This window comes from Homalodisca vitripennis, chromosome 4 (genome assembly GCF_021130785.1).
Source record: "Homalodisca vitripennis isolate AUS2020 chromosome 4, UT_GWSS_2.1, whole genome shotgun sequence".
NCBI lineage: Eukaryota > Metazoa > Arthropoda > Insecta > Hemiptera > Cicadellidae > Homalodisca > Homalodisca vitripennis.
The window spans coordinates 195693330-195709937 of record NC_060210.1 but is presented as its reverse complement, the minus strand read 5'-3'; the positions used below and the strand labels follow the sequence as shown (position 1 = coordinate 195709937).

At 36.2% G+C, this 16608-nt stretch overlaps 1 protein-coding gene across 1 annotated transcript in view; it reads right to left on the bottom strand.

Moving 5' to 3' along the window:
* The window catches only part of LOC124360850, a 125746-nt gene that overhangs the window by 92091 nt on the left and 17047 nt on the right, over nucleotides 1-16608 (bottom strand). The window contains exons 2-3 of the mRNA XM_046814799.1: nucleotides 13744-13956; nucleotides 5232-5502 (exon numbers count right to left, since the gene is read on the bottom strand). Coding sequence (XP_046670755.1) covers nucleotides 5232-5502; nucleotides 13744-13956 — 484 coding nt within the window. The remainder of the gene's footprint in view (nucleotides 1-5231; nucleotides 5503-13743; nucleotides 13957-16608) is intronic.

The following is a 16608-nucleotide window of genomic DNA, read 5'->3' as shown; positions in this document are numbered from 1 at the left end:
CCCTTAGAATGAGTAGAACGGAGATCCGAAAGGTGACTGGTTTTATTACAGGTCATTGGATATTCCGAAGTCACCTGAACAGAATAGGTACTCCAGTTCAGGAAACACTGTGCAGGAAAAGTTGCGAGGCTGACGAAACAGCCAAGCACGTCATATTTCAATGTCCGGCATTACAGAGCAAACGCTCAAGATCCCTAGGTGTTCTTATGCATACGGAAGAGGGGTTGGAACAGGAAAGCATTGTTCAGAAGATCTCATGGTTTTGTAAAGGCCTGGGATTTGATAGAGCTTAAACCTGGGAGAGGGTGCACAATAAGCCGGATGGCTGAGAGGCAACTACCAGGCCTAGGAAACCTGGCCCTCTGTTACAAAAAAAATGTGTCTGACGAGCCTTACCTCTCTGATCATGCTCACATTTGCTTTAAAATCGGTGCTGCAAAAAGTTCAGTATAGGAATCCGAGAAACACAAACTGGGTATCATACAAGGAAAATCTCAGGGCACAGTTAGAATCTGATTCCACTAATGGAAAAACGGATTCACAACGCGGTGCAGCTTGACAAATCTGCCGACGGTCTTACATCTGCGATTGTAGGCTCCTTTGATCTCAGCTGTCCGGTTATTAATAGGAATAGATCCAAATTAGCCTGGTGGAGCTCTGAACTGGCCTAGTTGAGGAAGAGCGTCAGGGCTTTATTCGGGAGAGCCAAAACTTGGGATACTTGAGATACATACCACGAGGCTCTTGCAGTGTACAACCGAAAGGGTCATACGGCTAAGAGGCTAGCCTGGAAGAAGCTCTGCTTCGATATCGATAGTGTTCAGGGTTGTGCAAGGCTACAGAAGCTACTAGCAAAAATCCCATCTCGCCGCTTGGTAGTTTCAAGGACGATCAAGGTGTTTACATTACTGAACCGGAAAGAGTTCTAAAAGTTATGATGGAAACACATTTTCCGGACTGTACGAGTGTTGTTCATGAGAGTGATCAACCACTCGACAGTGAGGGGAGACATACAGGGCGCGCCACTCATTTGCAGTGGAGACCGGTTTGCTTGCAGCGGGGGCTGGATATTCTCCTTCCCCAGCTGTGCAGACTGTTCAGAGCCTCCGTGGCCCTCAGGTACATTCCACTATCTTGGAGAGTGTCCAGAGCAGTGTTCATACCGAAGCAGGGGAGAGCTAGCATGGATCGTCCGAAGTCTTTCAGGCCGATATGCCTGTACTCCTTTCTTCTTAAAACCATGGAGAAAATGGTTGCCAGGTTTGTTTGGGAGGGAGCTCTTTTGGAGGGACCTCTATATCCTAACCAGCATGCCTAAACTCCAGGAAGGTCATGCGACTCGGCTCTGCATCAATTGGTATGCAGGATTGAGAAGACGCTGGCAGCAAAAGAGATAGCTATAGGTGTCTTCCTAGATAACGAAGGAGCCTTTGACAACACAGCCACTCAGGCGATTATCAATGGGGTCTCAAGACGTGGTGTTGATGGTCAGGTGGATAAGGGCCTTGCTCACGGACAGGGTGGTTATTACAACCCTCATGAGAGCAAGTGTTAGTGCGAAGACTATGAGGGGCTGTCCGCAGTGCGGCGTCCTTTCTCCTCTCCTGTGAAACCTGGTTGTGTACGACCTGATAAATTCTTTGAATAGTAGCGGTGTTTTTGCACAGGGGTACGCAGATGACATTGTGATTCTTGTGAGTGGCAAGTTCAACACAATAATCACGGAACTGACCAATGCTGCTCTGAACATGGTGGGAAATTGGTGTGATGAGGTTGGCCTCACTGTTAACCCCACCAAGGCTGCTGTGGTTGCCTTTATCAGGAGGCGACAGATGGAGGGCATTGGTCCAAGAGCATACACAGTCTGCATGTATGGACGAGGCTTTATATATGGAAGAGCCACTAAATAATTTATTCCACAAAAGTACTAACCGTTATTGAAATTGTTTACTCCATTCACCCAAAGGAAGAATTTAAATATATTAGACAAAGTTAAGGATGGTTTGTTGCCCCCATTTGCTGTATTACGAACATGAATTAGTCCTTATTAAAAAAAATATTTACCACTAATATTTTCAGAACAGTGGTTACAATTTGATAGTGGAAAATGCTTTATCTGTGACTGTTCCTGAGTTTCTTTATAAGCTTCGTAAAGTCTTTTAGATTTGTTGTCGGTGCAACATCCGTAACATTATTCAATAACCCATCGTGCTTAAAGTGAAAAACAGGTAATTAATGCTAAAATGGATATTTCTCAAACTGAGGTTTACTAGGGCTTATGACTATAATATAGTATATATAGTTATGATATAGTATAATATAGTTTTTATAGTAATGGTGCTACTATAAAATGAAAATGAAATGTTTAAATAAAAATTATTATTAAAATGTGTCTTCAAACTTTAGTATAAGTAACAATATAAACTTGAAGTGAATAGGAAAGTTATTTCTTGAATCCAAGCGTTGTTTATAAACGCGTTTAGCTCAACTAGCTTTGAGTACGATTTAAAGTATCCATTACCATGCGATGTTATTTTCGGGGCAAGCGAAAATATTCGCAACTTGAAAGAGGTTCAGTAAGTACATCATTATTGTACGTATCAATTTTTTTTTTTATTATTGTAAAACTTTAACAATTTAATAGTCGTAAATTGTAAGGTATATTCACAAAAAAGTGTAAAGTAAATCGTAAAGTTCGTAAATTAACGTATATTACAGTCCCAGTTGTTCGGGCGTCACTTTGCGATGTTATTTTCGGGGGAAGCGAAAATATTCGCAACTTGCCAGATAGCCAGTCGAGCTGGGTTAGAAATTTCCAGGGTTCAAGAATTTCATACAACTATTATTTATTGTTAGGAGTCGAATCAAAGGGCCCTGCGGAAGAAATTGATACTTCCAAAATAATGTTGGGCTTACTTCATCACGTCAACTCCAATAACATTTTGAAGAAGTAAAAAATAAAAATAAACTTGCTCAGAAAAATAAAAATTTCTTGTTTTAGGAAAGTTATTGTTTAAGCGAGTTCGATTTTCGAAAACAAACTGTAATCCTAGTATTATCAAAATTACACCAGTATACTGTATTGTTTATTAATACGTCGGTCAGTGAGTAATTACAAGTAAGCTGAGTAGTCTCCACTGATATTGTAAGAGCCCGGGATTGGAATAATTAATCGGTTAAATAATGATGGTTAGTAGAAGCAAAATACAAAATCAAAGCAAAATATAAATAGCAATGGCAAACAAAAGCAATATTCAAATAACACCAATAGCAAATATACAATCTTATAAATTAAAGATTAGCCATGCAGTAATATCACAGTGCAACTACTATATACATAAAGCAAGCACTAACCATTAACAAAAAATATTTCTACGAGATGCAAAAGCTAGATGAATTTATAATATAAAAATAGACTAAGCTGTATCTATTCTATAGGCAAGTGTATAGCTCCAAAATAAAATATCAAGTTTAGTTTCTCAGGCATATAATTTTGGAAAATAAAAACAAAATAATCACTTATAACACACCATGCAGAATTACCCTACCATATGCAAGCTAAGATAAAGGTAAATGATTTAAACCCTGCAATAAGGCTACTAAACTAAATTACTATAAATATCAGGGCTCTATGAATATCAAAGGAAAATTGAACACTCACCCTATCTGCACAGTTCACCAGAAAAATAAACTAAAATATCGTTAAATAAATATTTTGAAGGAGGTTATCGGGGTGAGGGTGTCAGGACGTTCGCAAAAAAAAAAGAAAGGGTTGCGAGTCCCGAAATAGATAAAGGAGAAAAATAAAGATAATCACTTACAAAAATATAAACAATTTAGTAAAATGAAACTTAGATTGAATTTCAATAAGAAAGAAAAATATTTTCGAGTAGATTAGAGATTCACCAAGAACTGTGAGAATAATCAGACAACAGAATGATATCCGAGAAAACTTTATACCTAATATAAAAATTTAAATCGATTGAACATAAAATTTAGTTTATGAGGACGGGGTCGGTGGGAAGGAAGTATTTATAAAAGGAAGTCGTGGGTATAGGATGCCAGTACTATCGCCGGAAAGAAAGCAGTGGTAAGGCGAGTCCCGACTGTTATAATTTTTCCCGGGTAGGAGATAATTGGTAGAAAAGTTCGTAAAGGAAACTCGGGATGAGGTGTCAGATCGATCGCCAGGAAAAAAATGCGAGATCTGAAAATTTTAAAAATGAAAATTTTAAGACAGTATTTAAAATTTAGTCGAAATGACAAAAAAAATCTGAGTAATTGGAATTCAAAATATAAGTTAAATTGAAGAAAAGAATAACTTTAGTAGGCCTAATTCAAGTTGAAAAAGTAATTAAAGTTTGAGTAAATTGAGAAAGTCAAATATATTCTATTTAAATTTATTGGTACCCTTAAATATCAAATAAATTATTAAGAGTATATTTAAAATCAAACAATTATCCTATCAAAATAAATCTATAACCATCAAACATTAATAATATATTTCAGATCGATTAATTTTCATAAATGATAAATAAAATTTTAAATCTGTTTCACATAAAAATTTGGAAGAATTGTTGATGGCGGAGATAAACACTTTAGTAAGGAACAGGGTCGTTGTTCTTTACCTGGTGCTGGATATCGGCGGCGTCGAGTCGCGATGTACAGTCAGTCGTTCAGCGAGCGGGGTCGGGGGAAGGGGTCGAAGTCGTCGTGGTGAGCAGCGGTCGTCGGCGGTGTCGTGGTTACTGACTGTCTCTCTGTGTGTCTTCAATCGGCCGTCGTTATATAGGTTCGCGCGATCGCGGGGGTGGGGGAAGCCTTCTCCTCTCGCCGTGATCGGAGGGGAAGCGGCGATATCCGTGCGGGCACGGACCTACCAGATAGTGTCTGACCCATCGTCAGTAAAATAATTATCTCGCTCCTTTTAATTATAATTATAAAACTCAAGTCGTTATTCGTAATGTTAAAAAAATATCTGTTCTAATTTTACAATTTTACTAATGAATATTTTAAATTTCATTTTGTATGTTAAAAAAGTAATATGCTACAACCATTACGTGCATTAGCGGGTAATTATAATCTAGCATTAGAACACAATGTTCAATTGTGAATTACTAATTGCAATTGATTCAGGACCTAATAAAATAGTCTGATTGGACTGACAATGGAAATATATATGCTTAAAATTATACAAAAAGTTAGTTCTTATTATGTGGATAATTACTTACCATATGATGTCAGAAATTTGGAACATATAAATATTAAATCCTCGGTCTATTGGATCAGTGAACATATTATGTACGAAATTTCTAACAAATACCATTCTTCTTTCTTGATACACAGGTGTTGTGAAGCCCTCGTTATACGCCTCTATTGATACATGACTTTGAAATCCAATTCTAGTCTGATTGTCAACTTGTAAGTTAGGTATCATATAATAGTGCCTTTGTATAAATTCCGTACCATGCAGTAAATTTCCGGTGTAAAAATGTTTGCAACCTGATAAAAAAATGTTAGTTGTTACACGAGTAGAAATTGTTACGGAACAGTTACAAGTTATCTTAAAATGTATTATAGATTATACTAAACTAATTTGCATTTACAAACAGGCCAAGAAATGTTTCTGCTGCAAAATCAAAAAATCCTTTTCTAGCCTCGTTGTAAGAAATGATGCATAGTACAGGGAAAACATCCAATTTTTATATTCTCAATTTCCAGTTACCTCCATAACACACAGATATTCTGTTGGGTCATTGAAGAACTGGCAAGATACTTTAGTGGTACTCCTGGCCAGTACGGCTATTTAAGTTTGAAGTATACAGGGTGTTCAAGAGTACAGTTAAAAATTAATTTCTTTATTGAAGCCGTGTTTAAGAAGTCGATCTCACAGTTATGGTTTTGACGTTCCACAAAATTTTTTTTAAATCATTTTCAAAAATGCAACCTTTATACAGGAAGTTATCGAGCATATGGTACGTTTAGAGACAATGTTGGAGCTGGATCTCAAGTGACTTCTAAGTCAGATTTGTGGAATTCGACAGCAGCAAGTTTTTTAAATCAGAAGGCAGTCTTTTGTCACTGCTTGGAGTCGGAGTAGGTGATCCCGTGACGGCCTCAGCATAAGTGATGTGTTGGTGCGTCGGAGATCGCCGGCCCGAGACGGCTGATTGCTCGGGGGCAGCAGTTGTATTCGTGGAGACTGGCGTGTCGACTGATGTAGGACATTCCTGGGCTCTCAAGGATGTTAATTCCAGGGTAACGAGACTCTGTACTATTGCCCCTGCTAGCTGCCGTTTGCCCCGCGTACATAAATGCTGACCGTGCCTCGTGAAATACCTTCGACTTATGCCATCAAAATTCAGCACCTGGATTCTGTAACGTGCAGCCAATTCCTTGATAAAGGCGTTCACGAGCGCGGTATCTCCGTGGATGGGGTGGTTCGAATCCAGGTCGTGGCGGTGCGGCAGGGTAGCAAGGATCAGTTTCCGGCTGGGCGGTTTGGCTGCGATGTAGGTCTCCAAATGGCGATAAATGTTAAGCTGTTCACCGACAGCCATGTCATTGGTGCCGGCGATCAATACCTCGCAGCTAGGTCCGGACTCACACGATGCTTGGCCAGAGCCGATGACGTTGAGCAGTCAGGCGCCGAGCATGCAGACTCCTCTAACTGAAGTTGCAGAGCTGATCCGTTCCCCCACTAGTCCCGCGATGTATCTAGTGTGGCTATCACCTCTGATGGTTACGTTTTTGAAGATAGTGTGGCGTGGCTCAGGAGGTTTCCGGCAAGACTTAAGAGCATGAGTTGCTTGTGGTGCTTTAATTTTTTATTTAATATTTACATGTGGCTTAGGATTAGACGGTTTTTTATTTTCAGAAGTTAATATGTTAAATTTATTTTGTGTGGAAATGGGGTGTGTGTTTTTTTATTTTGCACTTTAGTCCAAGTCTGTGAGCGTTTGGAATCCGCACACTCACAGGTTCTCAGCTGCTGTTTCAAACACTGGTTCTCGGCTTCTAACACTTCAATTGAAATTTGTAGCCTGCTCAGAAGTTCGGCGTTTTCGGTGCATTTTTGCCCGAGCACTTTGTAGACTGCCCCAAAATAACATGTTGCAAATTAGAGTTGCTACAACTGGGTGCTGAAAACTCCTGTTGGTCAAGAAGCGGTTCACACTGTACACCACAGTCTACTGTCGCGGAAACGCGCGCGGTCTGGTTGATACGCGACGAGGAGTTTACCGTGAAAATTTGATCCGTAAACTGAAGCAGCCGGGAATCTGAACCAATGGTATGGTCCAGGAGCATCTGGTATTCGTGTTTCAAGCGCTCGATCTCATTTTTAAGACGAGAGATATCATCAGCTTTGTCTCCAGGCACTGTTGGATCGCGTATGGCAGATGGAGTAGCAGCAAGTGCAGAGTCGGCAAAGGGAGTGGAGCACACAGGACGTGTGGCGGGCGGAACACCGGCCGGGGTAGCTGCAGCAGGTGGTGTGGCGGGTGCAGGCGACGCGGCGGGAGTAGACAGCGCGGTGGACCCAGGAGCCGTAAAAGACGAGTTCGCTGAACGGAAATTCAATAGTGGCGATGAGAGAAGACGCATGGTAACTGGATGTTGTCCGCTGTGTTTCTGGTTGGACATAGACACTCTCGTCGTATTTGCATCAGATGCACCACAATTTTTACCTAGACAGCGCCAGGACACCTCACCAGTTTTTAGAGTTCTGCTTTGTCTGTATTTATAATTATTGAAAACTATACATGGTCAACCAGTCTTCGTTTGTTCTATCGTAAAATACATATTGGACACAAATAAATCATTTAATAGTTAAAATATATTTTAAAAATAAAGATATGCAATAAATAAAATTTGTAGAATATTAAAAAAGGTTAAAATTTTATTTCCAATAATATACGGTAACTTTGATAATAATTAAGTTGTATGGCAAAAATATAATGCCTGATGCGGGAATCGATCTCGTGATCTCCAGTCCAGGAATACAAGACGGAACCTTCTCTGCTATCAGAGTACAAGTAAAGGGCGATAATTGTAGAAGACTGATAGGACGCGGCGCTCCGTAGTTGCGTCAACGTGGTCTTGTGTTACGTGCCAGTCTAGCCTTGTTAACTGGTTGGTTAGTATTGACGTTGGCAGTTACTCACAAGAGACTGAAGTTTGTCAATTTCACTTTCGAACTATTTTTTACTGTATAATATAATTGTTTAAGACGAATATGTTTCTAAAATGTCATTGTCACATATAAATTAAATTTAACTACGGAGCGTCATAGGAAGCGTGTGCAAGATGTAGGTCAGTCCTACCAACCCCCCAAACCACACATGTAGGAACAACAAAGTCAAAACCGATCTTCTTTAGAAAAACAATCTATACTAAAAGAATTGGGCTGCTAATTGATATGCGCAGTTTTTAACTGTAATAGTATCATATAATATGTAATCAAGAAGTAAAACAAACTTATGTAGAGATAACTAAAATGCGACTGTAATGTCATTGCATTATCCACTACATGCGCCGTGAGTACGGTGGTTGGGCCGCTTGTCTGCCTCCGTATTTCCCCTACATCAAGTGTCCCCCTCCAAGGTTATTATTTAATACATTTAAACCAATAGGAGGTTGTGGTGCTATGCAACACCAGAAAGTAGAGAATGGCTCATAGCGCCACATAATTGGCCCGAGTGCTCACAGCGCCAACACAACCGAATAAATAATCGTATCCAGGTTCACAGCGCCACAGCGCAATAGCGCCACAGATTTGGTCGAGTGCTCACAGCGCCAACACAACCGAATAAATAATCGGATCCACGCTCACAGCGCCACAAATTTGTTGTGGCGCTATGAGCTGTGGCGCTATGAGGCCGCACCGCACCGTGCGGCGCGGCGCGACGGCCGCGGCTTGGTGGGCCGGGGTACAGTACCGACGTTATCGCTAGATAACTCAAGAGTCGAGCAGCATGGAGAGGCTGTTCCATGAATGAGTTGTCAACTGAGCCATCCTGTCGTACTTCCACCCCCCCCCCTGTCAGACCACTGGTTGCGTTCAAAAGTCACCTTTGATTTGGTCCGCTCTGTTAAAATGAGACTTCCATGCCATTTAATTTGGTACCTTTATGAAAACTAGGTTTATTAAGCATTTATAGTATTTATAGATTATAGAAAGGTAAATTTCAATAGTAAACTGTGTAAAGGTCATGAATGAGAGCATTGTTATTGGACGGGTTTTTAAGCAAATAGTCATAACTATGACTTATTTCTTAGTACTTTATATATTATCGAATGAATCTAATTTATTCCAATAGAGATGTCAATTTAATAATGCAATGAGCCCAGACAAATTTATTTTCAGAGGATATAAAGTAGCGTATTTTAACAGAGCGTATCGGGCGAACATGTTTATTTTGCCACACATCTATATTTGACAACATAATTAAAATCAAAGAACCCTGATGAGCTTACTTTCAGAGGGCAAAAAGTACAACATTCAAATAGAGCGTATTCAACTAACGTTTTATTTGGCTGCATTCAGTGATCTACGTCAACATAAATAGCATTCTTATTACCATATTTTCTAAAATTTCCCATGGATTCCTATTTATTCTAGTAGATTTTAAAGTTGCATGGTAAAAAATAGCCACACCAATATTATCCAACTAACGTTTATTTGGCTACTTTTAGCGATGTTTTACAACACTAATATTGCCTTTCCTAAGTATTTCTTTAACTTTTACTGTAGTATACTGTTTATTTTAGTAGGTTTTACACTACTAAATAACTATAAAAGTACTTTGGGAGTGCTCAAAGTGGCTAAATTGAGTCCAAAAATTCGTTTGCAAACTATCCACGTACCATTTAAAAGACGAATTTTTGAAAACCCAGCCTTATTGCACATCTACATCATAAGTACGACCACCATGCCAAATTTCAGGATTCTGGGTCTTGTCGTTGTTGAGATAGAGCGATGAGTGAGTGGATCAGTCAGTGGTATTTGGATTTTATAGGTATCTATAGATAATGAAGAGTTACAGATTTTTTTAAATTCCAAATTATAGAAGTTTTTCAAATGCAAATGAAAATCAGAGGGCAGGAGGTTTAGCAATTTTTGTAAAGTTCGATGTTGAAATTGTTAATGTGAACCGATAAACTTTAAAACAGCAGATCTAATGATATTAGAATTTAAGTTTAACTCACAGAGGTTTTGTTTGTTTGCAATTTACAGGCTGCATAGCTTCAGCAAGGACGATATTCTAGTTGAGATTAATGAGTATTTTGTTCGTAATAATAATTTTAAAACGAAAAAGAACGCTCTTTTCATCGGAGACGCTAACTTAAACTTGCTTGAAAATAGTATGATAATTGACAATTCCTCAAACGGATTCGATTGTTTATTGAAAAAACCAACTAGAGTAACATCAGAATCAGTTTCATGCATCGATCACGTGTTTGCTAGATTAGCAAACAAAGTCAAGACTCAAGTCGATGTAAAGGTAATAGACGCGAATATTACAGATCACAGGACGAGTGTTGTGTGTGTGCGGGTGGTCAGGGGCGGGGGAGGGTGGACGGACAGACATCAGCTGATTCTGCCGGCCCCTCCCCTGCATAGGTTACGACGGGCTTCTTGCACGACTTGATCAGGTTAAATGGATAGAAGTCTACGACGATAAAAACCCGTCAACTGCGTTTGATACTTTTCATAATACCATCCAAACAATAATTTCTGAGAGTAAATTTGAACAATCAAGCAAAACACGCGGCGTTTTTAAAATTAAACCTTGGATGAGTGATTGTATTTGTAAAAAAATAAAAATAAACTCTATAAACTCGTTAAGCATCACCCAAACAATGGAAAATTAAAATTGCGTTACAAAAATTACAGGAATAAACTACAATTAGAAATCAGAAATTTAAAAAATTCTTATTACGAAAATACTTTTTATCAATGTAACGGAGATTCGAGGACTACGTGGAAGGTTATAAATGAAATAACAGGACAAACGTCAAAACGACCTCCCAAACAGTCTTTGAATATTAATGGTAACGAAATCTGCGATATTAAACAAATTTAGAATGAGTTTAATTCATTTTATGTCTATTGTAGATAAGCTAGACATAACAAATTAAAACCTGATAACTTTGACTTTTTTTGCTATAAGAGATTTTTTAAATTATATAATTCAAGCAATTCCGTGTTTTTAGCTCCAGTAGTGGTAGATGATAGTTATAAGAGATTTGAAAAATAACACCTCGCCTGGAATTGATAACATTAGCTCATCTCTAATTAAATTGATGTATCCAAAAATAGTGAACGTCTTACTGTACTTAATTAACTTAAGTTTTGAAAAGGGCATATTTCCGGATATTTTAATAACTGCTGTGGTAATTTCTTTGCATAAGAGTGGACCGAATAATGACTGCAACAATTTCAGACCGATATCTTTACTCTCAACTTTTGCAAAGATTTTTGAAAAAAATATGAAAAAAAGGTTAGTTAAATTTCTTGAGCAAACCCATTTCTTTAGTAAAAATCAGTTCGGTTTCAGAGAGGGCTTGAGTACTGAAACTGCGTTAAAAAACTTTATGGATGACGTACTTGATGCGATAAATTGAGGACGCAAAGTTAGTGGATTATTTTTGGACATAAAGAAAGCTTTTGACACTGTAGATCATGACATTCTTTTAAATAAATTATACTTTTGCTGTATCAGAGGAAACGTTCTTTCCTGGTTTTCAAGTTACATAATAGGAGAAAATGTGTAAAAATTAGCAATACTTTCAGTGACTTTGGTATAATAAAAAGTGGAGTACCCCAAGGGTCAGTATTAGGTGCAATATTGTTTATAGTATATATCAATGATCTCTGTAATTCAAATTTATATGGTAAAATAACATTATTTGCTGACGATACAGCATTAACTTACATAAAAGATGACTGGAATGATATAGAAGAAGCAATGAGTATAGATTTAAAAGCCCTTCAATCGTGGTTCTCAAAGAACAATATGTTATTAAGTCCGGAAAAACAAAGTACTTAAATTTTAGCCCGAAAAAAGATCCACAAAATTTTACCAATCAAATTTTATATAATTATGTGAGTTGTTTGTATACAAAGAGTTTCCTGAGTGTGTAATTGTGTCTCAGGCTGACAATTTGAAATATCTGGGAATCTTGCTGGATAGGGAAATAAACTGGAAACAACACATAGACATGGTAAAGAAAAATTTAATGGTATTTTAAGAACCTTTTATTTTCTACAAAATATGTGTACAGAGGAAGTTATGAGAATGTTATATTTTTCATTAGTAAACAGTAGATTAGAATATGGAATATTTTGCTGGGGTGGAACTTATGAAACAAATTTAAAGCCTCTTCTAATGCAACAAAAGAAATTCATTCGGTTAGTTAAAAGAAAATGTAGATACGAGCCATCTCATCCATTATTTATAAGTTTAAACATTTTTCCAATTACATATTTGTTTGTGTATAAGGTTTTAAAAATAGTCATGTCACTAGTGGTAATTTGCCTGTATTAATTAATATCTAAAAAATAAATTAAGGCACAAAGACAAAATAGTAGTTCCAAAACCTAATTTAACTATTTTTAGAAAAAGCTATTGTTTTTTAGGACCTAAAATGTTTAATACAATACCAAAAGATATATGTGATTAAAAAAATATACATATTTTTTCAAAACTATTGAAGTTATGGCTATTAAGTAAACAAAATATAAATTGTCTTCTGCATACCATTAGTTATCACGTTTTATTCGGATTAGAGTTGCACATAAGTACAAATTTAGAAGTAACATAGATATTTGATAAACGGGAGTTTTTTAATCAAAATTAATTGTCAACATTCTATCTGAGCTATCACGAATTTAATTTAGTATGAAGGAACCTCTGCACAGGCTTTGCCTTTAGAGGCTCTGTATATTCAAAAAAGTATGTTTCACTAAAATATTTGTTAGTATGATCATATAACTGAAGTGTTTCCTTTTTTTACTTTTAGTTTATTTTGATGTAAGTTGTAACTTGTTTAAAAATATTTACGTAACACTTTTATGAATAAATATATTCTTATTCTATTCTTATTCTTATAGTTAAGACCGACTCTATAATCATCATTGGCAACGGTAGACTTTCATGTCAAGACAAGAAAAATAAGTCGACTAGTTTTCACGAGTAGTCTAGTCAGATTTGAATATAGTCAAATAGTCACTAGTCGGTTGTAAAAAGTAGTCAATCGTCCCATCCCTTGTATCTTATTCCTTACAATAGAACTTGAATTGTTTATATACGTGATAGACTACTAATCAACCATCACATTAAGTACCACACTTTTACTTGTTTATATTGACTGGTATTTTCTTAAGATTATCTTTATTATTTAAATATCTAGAGTCAGGTTAAGCACATCCTCTCTTCTACCGAGTAAACGGTTTATTTTGACAGAGGATTTGCTAATCCGTGTCAAGTTTTATTACTAATCTTACGCATAACAGTCGACAGATTTTCAAATTGTTTCAAAATAAGCAATTAATCTTTTCATTACATTCCACATTTGTCGGTCACTCGGAGTGCTCAGTTTTATACTACAATAATGAATTATAGCTACTCATTATGCGCAGGTGTTAAGCAACATTCCAACTATCGTATTAAGTAACTAAATATAAATAAACATTTTTATCCAAGCTGAAATAAAAACTCGTAAAATTAAGTACTTTACCTTCCTTACAGCCACACTGATCCGGTTCCGATGAGCAAAAAGGAATTTTATTTCGTTCATCCAGCATAATTTCATAACCATGTTTGGTTAAAAGCTCGTATTTAACTTTCTCGCCGTCGAAAAGAGACGTTACGATAGCTGGGTAATATCTGTAATACCCAACAGAAGTTGGAATCCACAACTGTATTCCACTTGCTAGCTTATTTTCTTGTCCTGTAATTCAATGAATTAAATCGTATTTAACTTAATAGAACTTATATTTAAATTATATTTGAACTTAAAAAATATTTTGCACTTAAAGGATTAAGTTAAAGTATAGGGCTTTAGACGTTTAAGACGTAAAATCTCAGTAAATAAAATTAAAATCCTCCAGGAGGGCCCAGTTTCTAAAACTCTTATATAAACTGCCAGCTGTTTCCCGCGGCTTCGCACGCTTTTCGTAAGCTTTGCCCGTATATAAGCACCTGTTGTTCAAGTGAATGCCGATGTAGAGTTCCTCTGGTTACCACGATCACAAGAGAAGACGTGTTTTTATGATTTAGATAGCGGGCTATATTATTTATTCTGTTTCTAAGTACAAAACTTTTGTGAAAATTGAGAAAATAAACCAATTTGTATTTATTCTTTTGACTAGAATTGTTTGATGCTGGTGCTGTCTATAAGACAGCTTAAATGTCAAGACTTGTTTACAACATATTGCTGTCTAAAGACAGATTGAATGTCAGGATTTATGTACAGGATATTGCTGTCTATGACAGGTTAAATGTGAAGATTTATGTTCAGGTTATTGCTGTATATAAGACAAGTTAAATGCCAAGATATGTGTATAGGATATTACGGTCTAAAGACGGGCTAATTGTCAGGATTTATGTACAGGATATTGCTGTCTATAAGACAGGTTAAATGTCAAGATATTGCTGTATACAAGACAGGTTAAATGTCAAGATTTATGTTCAGGATATTGCTGTATGTAAGACAGGTTTACTGTCAAGATTTATGAACCTGATATTGCTGTCTAAAGACAGGTTAAATGTCAGGATTTATGTACAGGATATTGCTGTATATAAGACAGGTTAAATGCCCAGATATATGTATAGGATATTACTGTCTAAAGGCAGGTTAAATGTCAAGATTTATGTTCAGGATATTGCTGTATGAAGACAGGTTTAATGTCAACATTTATGTTCAGGATATTGGTGTACACAATATCCTGGACATAAGTCCTGACATTTAACTTGTCTTTAGACAGCAATTACCTGTACATAAATCCTGACATCTGTCTTATAAACAGTAATATCCTGTACATAAATCTGGACATTTAACATGTCTTATAAATAGCAATATCGTGTACATAAATCTTGACATTTAACCTGTCTTATAGACACCAATATCCTGAACATAAATCTTGACATTTAACCTGTCTTATAGACAGAAATATCCTGTACATAAATCCTGTCAACTAGCCTGTCTTTATACAGTAATAACCTATACATATATCTTGACATTTAACCTGTCTTATCTACAGCAATATCCTGAACATAAATCTTGACATTAAAAGCTGTCTTATAGACAGCAATATCCTGTACATGAATCTTTATATTTAACCTGTCTTATATACAGCAATATCCTGAACATAAATCTTGACATTTAACCTGTCTTTATATACAGTAATATCCTATACATATATCTGGACATTTAACCTGTCTTATCTACAGCAATATCCTGAACATAAATCTTGACATTAAAAGCTGTCTTATAGACAGCAATATCCTGTACATGAATCTTTATATTTAACCTGTCTTATATACAGCAATATCCTGAACATAAATCTTGACATTTAACCTGTCTTTAGACAGTAATATCCTATACATATATCTGGACATTTAACCTGTCTTATCTACAGCAATATACTGAACATAAATCTTGACATTAAAACCTGTCTTATAGACAGCAATATCCTGTACATGAATCTTTATATTTAACCTGTTTTATAGACAGCAATATCCTGAACATAAATCTTGACATTTAACCCGTCTTATAGACAGAAATATCCTGTACATAAATCCTGTCAATTAGCCTGTCTTTAGAAAGTAATATCCTATACATATATCTTGACATTAAACCTGTCTTATATACTGCAATATCCTGAACATAAATGTTGATATTTAAACCTGTCTTATATACAGCAATATCCTGAACATAAATGTTGATATTTAAACCTGTCTTATATACAGCAATATCCTGAACATAAATGTTGACATTAAACCTGTCTTATATACAGCAATATCCTGTACATAAATCTTGATATTTAACCTGTCTTATATACAGCAATATCCTGAACATAAATGTTGACATTAAACCTGTCTTATATACAGAAATATCCTGAACATAAATCTTGACACTAAATCCTGTCTTATAGACAGCAATATCCTATACATAAATCTTGATATTTAACCTGTCTTATATACAGCAATATCCTGAACATAAATCTTGACATTAAACCCTGTCTTATAGACAGCAATACCTGTACATAAATCTTGATATTTAACTTGTCTTATATACAACAATATCCTAAACATAAATCTTGACATTAAAACCTGTCTTATAGACACCAATATCCGGTGCATAAATCTTGACATTTAACCTGTCTTATATACAACAATATCCTAAACATAAATCTTGACATTAAAACCTGTCTTATAGACACCAATATCCGGTGCATAAATCTTGACATTTAACCTGTCTTGTATACAGCAATATCTTGACATTTAACGTGTCTTATAGACAGCAATATCCTGTACATAAATCTTGACATTAATACCTGTCGTATAGACAGCAATATCCTGAACATAAATGTTGACATTT